The sequence below is a fragment of the Myotis davidii genome, unplaced genomic scaffold, assembly GCF_000327345.1.
Source record: "Myotis davidii unplaced genomic scaffold, ASM32734v1 scaffold944, whole genome shotgun sequence".
NCBI lineage: Eukaryota > Metazoa > Chordata > Mammalia > Chiroptera > Vespertilionidae > Myotis > Myotis davidii.
Window position 1 is genome coordinate 72,706 of NW_006296283.1, and position 4,508 is coordinate 77,213.

The following is a 4,508-nucleotide window of genomic DNA, read 5'->3' on the forward strand; positions in this document are numbered from 1 at the left end:
TCCCCAGCCTGCAGGCCCGGGGCATCCGCCGGGTGCAGATCCTGAGCCTCCGCCGCAGCCTCAGCTACGTGATCCAGGGCATGGCCAACATCGAGAGCCTCAACCTGAGTGGCTGCTACAACCTCACCGACAACGGACTGGGCCACGCGTTTGTGCAGGAGATCGGCTCCCTGCGCGCCCTGAACCTGAGCCTCTGCAAGCAGATCACCGACAGCAGCCTGGGCCGCATCGCCCAGTACCTCAAGGGCCTGGAGGTGCTGGAGCTGGGGGGCTGCAGCAACATCACCAACACCGGCCTGCTGCTCATCGCCTGGGGCCTGCAGCGCCTCAAGAGCCTTAATCTTCGCAGCTGCCGCCACCTCTCGGATGTGGGCATCGGGCACCTGGCCGGCATGACCCGCAGCGCGGCGGAGGGCTGCCTGGGCCTGGAGCAGCTCACGCTGCAGGACTGCCAGAAGCTCACCGACCTCTCTCTAAAGCACATCTCCCGGGGTCTGACGGGCCTGAGGCTCCTCAACCTCAGCTTCTGCGGAGGAATCTCCGACGCAGGCCTCCTGCACCTGTCGCACATGGGCAGCCTTCGCAGCCTTAACCTGCGCTCCTGCGACAACATCAGTGACACGGGCATCATGCATCTGGCCATGGGCAGCCTGCGCCTCTCAGGACTGGATGTGTCCTTCTGTGACAAGGTGGGGGACCAGAGCCTGGCTTACATAGCGCAGGGGCTGGACGGCCTCAAGTCTCTCTCCCTCTGCTCCTGCCATATCAGCGATGATGGCATCAACCGCATGGTGCGGCAGATGCACGGGCTGCGCACGCTCAACATAGGGCAGTGTGTGCGCATCACCGACAAGGGCCTGGAGCTGATTGCTGAGCACCTGAGCCAGCTCACTGGCATAGACCTGTACGGCTGTACCCGAATCACCAAGCGCGGCCTGGAGCGCATCACACAGCTGCCCTGCCTCAAGGTACTCAACCTGGGACTCTGGCAGATGACGGACAGTGAGAAGGTCAGGTGAGGGTGGCAGCATCAACTCCCCTTGTCCCGCCCTCTTCATCATCCTGTCACCACCACCCTCCCTGCACTCTCAACTCCACATGCACACTTATTCGTAGATCATGGCAGTGGATGCGATGGGACAGTGACACGAAGCCTCAGGCCCATTTTCTCCTCCCTCCTCCAGCATCCCTGCCCGCTTACATGCCCATTCATTGCTTTTGGGGGTTCTTCTGCTACCCCTACCGTACTCCCCTCTCTTTTTCCCTGAGGATGAAGAGAGGGACTCAGCTACTTACCTATCCACTTCTCTCTACTGGGGAATGGAGGGGCCGATTGAGCTACTGTATCCCCACTGCGTTGCATTTCAAAATGGGGGTGGGGGTGGGGAGTAACTAGTCCTTTGACCCTGGGGAGTTGAAGAAAATGTCTGCTTTCACTTAAGCTTTCATTTGAATACTGTGATCTGGTTTTTATTTTGAAATGTATGAAATCAAACCCAACTACAACGGCCTTTTCACCCTTCTTCCACTTTGTAGCTAATCCCAGTCTCTTCTCATCATTTCTCTTTTTACAGTACTCTATTCATGCTCATTTCATTTTTTTATTGTCCTTTTTTTTCTTTTTTTAAGAGATTTGAAATCATGGTCCTTTTTTTCTGCTGAATATATTCTATATATTATATATATATAAATTTTATATATATATATATGTCTGGCTACCTCGTTTTAGTTTACTTTTTTCTCTGAAGCCCTGGAATTCTACAAGAGAGATATTTTGAGACTAAAACATTTTTGTGCCTAGACTGGAAAGATGCCCATTGCGTTTGTGTCTTTTTCGTTTTGGCTTCTTCCCCACCCCATCCATCCAGTATGTCCCACTTCCACATTTTGGCTATAATTATTTTTCTCTTTGTCCATTGGGATTTGAGAGCCCAACGATGTTCCTAAATCTTGACTTAATTTATAGCACAAATGTGTGGGAGAAATGAGAGTTTGGACTGTTTTGTTTGTTTGAGATGCAGATTGTCATGAAAATTACTATTATATATGCAAATTCTGCCCTACCCTCACCCTCTTCCAAGTTTCCTCACAAAAAAGGTCATCCAGTGAGGCTTCCTGTTGGAAGCAGAGGAGCAGAGTTGGCCTGCAGAGCCCCTGGGGCTATAATGTGAAGGGGAGGAGACTGAAATTCATGTCTTATCTCTGTTCTGTTAATAAAATGGGAATTTATGGGTTTTAAAAATTCTGTTTCTAAACGGAGGAGTAGATGACTTTATTTTGGTGGGGGTTGGGACTTGTGGCTTTAAAAAAGATCGCTTTTCAGTAGGATGTATATTTTTGTTGGATTTTTTTGTTTGTTTTTTTTAGAATCCTCCACAGCAACATTCGAGACCATGGAGTTAAAAGAAACCCAGAGACCTTTATCAATTAATTGTACTGTTTGTGAATTTGTATAAATAATAACAAAGATCCTCTTAAAACGTTTATATTCTTACAGTAAAAGGTTAAACTGATATTTATATAATAAAAGAGGAAATATGAAGTATGTTTTTGAAAAAAAAAACACACAAAAAAAAACCCCTTGTATCTGTGAATTATTTTGAAGGCAGTGTGTTTGGGTACATGCCAAAGTCAGAGGTGCTGTTTGTGTGCTTTCAAGTAAAAGGAAATAAGACATAGACTTTGGTGTGTCCTATGTGCTATGAGTAAGCTCATGGTTAAAAATGTATCTGTAAAGGTTTACTACTGACATCTAAATGTTTTGTTTTTAGAAATATGGTGAGATTGGAGATTTATATAATTTGGTTTTCAACTGTCAACAAAATGGAAATTTACAGAAACTGAACAAAATGAAACTTTTTTAAAAACCAGATTTGTAAGAGTCACAGTTTCCTCAGAGTAGCCAATTTTTCTTTGGGTGGAAATTACATCTAGGGGTGATGTTCAAAAAACAGGTCGTGAGATATGGAAGTGGGGAAGAAAGATGGGTTTCTTTACACTTTGAGTGGGTGTGGGGAGGATGTGAAATGGTGAAGGCTGAAGGGAACTGAAGCCATTGTTCAGAAAAGTTAAAAGAGGGCTGTCCCTGCTTCCTCGCTCGCTGGCTCAGTCATGCATACTGAATCTCAGTGTGAGTGAGGGTCCTAGGGAGAGGAGGAGGGCAGTCCCACCCCTCTTTTTAACATTCTCCTCCAGGCCTGGCTGTATTTGAGCACTTTGCTGGGGGATGGGGAGGTTGGCCAGGAGTTCCTGCACATTTGCATTTTAAGCACTTCCAACGCTGAGGGTGAGGGTTCTTAAGACTGTATTTAGGGGCAGATAAATGAAAACCAACAATTTTAGCAAAGCGTTCCCTTTGATAGACAATAACTAAATAATCTGACATTCTGTGGTTGGACTTTGGAGATGGAAGAGTATAAATGCTGCTCAAACAGCGAGGTGATTTATATTCCTGGTTCACATAGATCTTTCATAGTTGTTTCTGAAAAATTTTTTTAAACAGAAAGTACCGATCCCAGCAACAGCTGATAAGAGTGGTATAAAACTTTCCTGGATAAGCACCTCTTTCCAGGAAGAGAGCTAGAACCGGGTTTCTCTTGGATAAGATTGCTTTGTACAATGTCCAAGCCTTCTGCTTGAGCATATCACAAAAGCTGCATTGTTCCTTTTTGAAGAGCCTTCATAATTGGGTCTAATTGAGCCTGACACTAAATCCATCTTCCTTTTCTTTGGGGAAGGTGTGGCTCTCTCCCCTTTTAGGTTACAGTACTCAGTGCCTGCAGGGGGGTGCCGGGGGAGTGTGAACCCTAGTCACAAGTAGGGATTTTGAGTTGGGGTCAGTTTTCTAATTTAGCATTTGACACTACTATACATGAATGTCACATAAACTGTAGGTTCTTCGACTGTTTTTCTTTTTCCAAGAGACTGCATGGCTGTACAGATTGTCAGTAAAAATGTGGGCACCTCCTAAGTCCTAGGCTCTGTGCTCACAGTCTTCATTTTAATACCCCAAATAATCCTACCAACTGTAACTGGGAGGGTTTTATGCTTCTCTGTTTTGTTTGGTTTTTACTTTAAAGGTTAAATACAAGCTTGACAAAAGGTTGGTAAATTAATATTTGAAAGTTAAAGATCCTGAGCCTAGTGTCTTCATCCTGAGCTAGGCATACTTAATATATCTGCAGTGTCTCTGGAAAAGATGAATAAACCACTTTCATCAGTCAAGGCTAACTTACCTCTCAACCTTTTTGGACAAGAGAAAAGGAATATGTATTGAAAACCTGTAGTGTGCTTTGCATGGTACTTCTCCTTTTAGTCCTCAAAGCAACCTGCTGAAAGAGTTATGCTTTTCCAATAAAGTATACTATTCCCTTTAAGTTACCCCACTACTGGTTGAGGGAGCCAGAACTCAAACCAGGTCCATTTCTGAAGTCCAGCTCCCTTCTGCTCTATGAGGAGATTTAGTTATTATCATACCTTGGTTCCCAGTAAGGAAACCTCACAGGAGT

General features: G+C 45.4%; 1 protein-coding gene across 1 annotated transcript; it reads left to right on the forward strand.

The window, feature by feature from the left end:
* Window positions 1–2: 2 nt before the first annotated feature.
* FBXL14 (F-box and leucine-rich repeat protein 14) lies at window positions 3–4,224 on the forward strand (the record flags this gene model as incomplete). The annotated part of the gene is made up of 2 exons (XM_015568833.1): window positions 3–1,015; window positions 2,368–4,224. Coding segments are annotated over 2 exons (1,077 nt in total), but the record flags the coding sequence as incomplete, so codon positions are not given.
* Window positions 4,225–4,508: the final 284 nt, after the last annotated feature.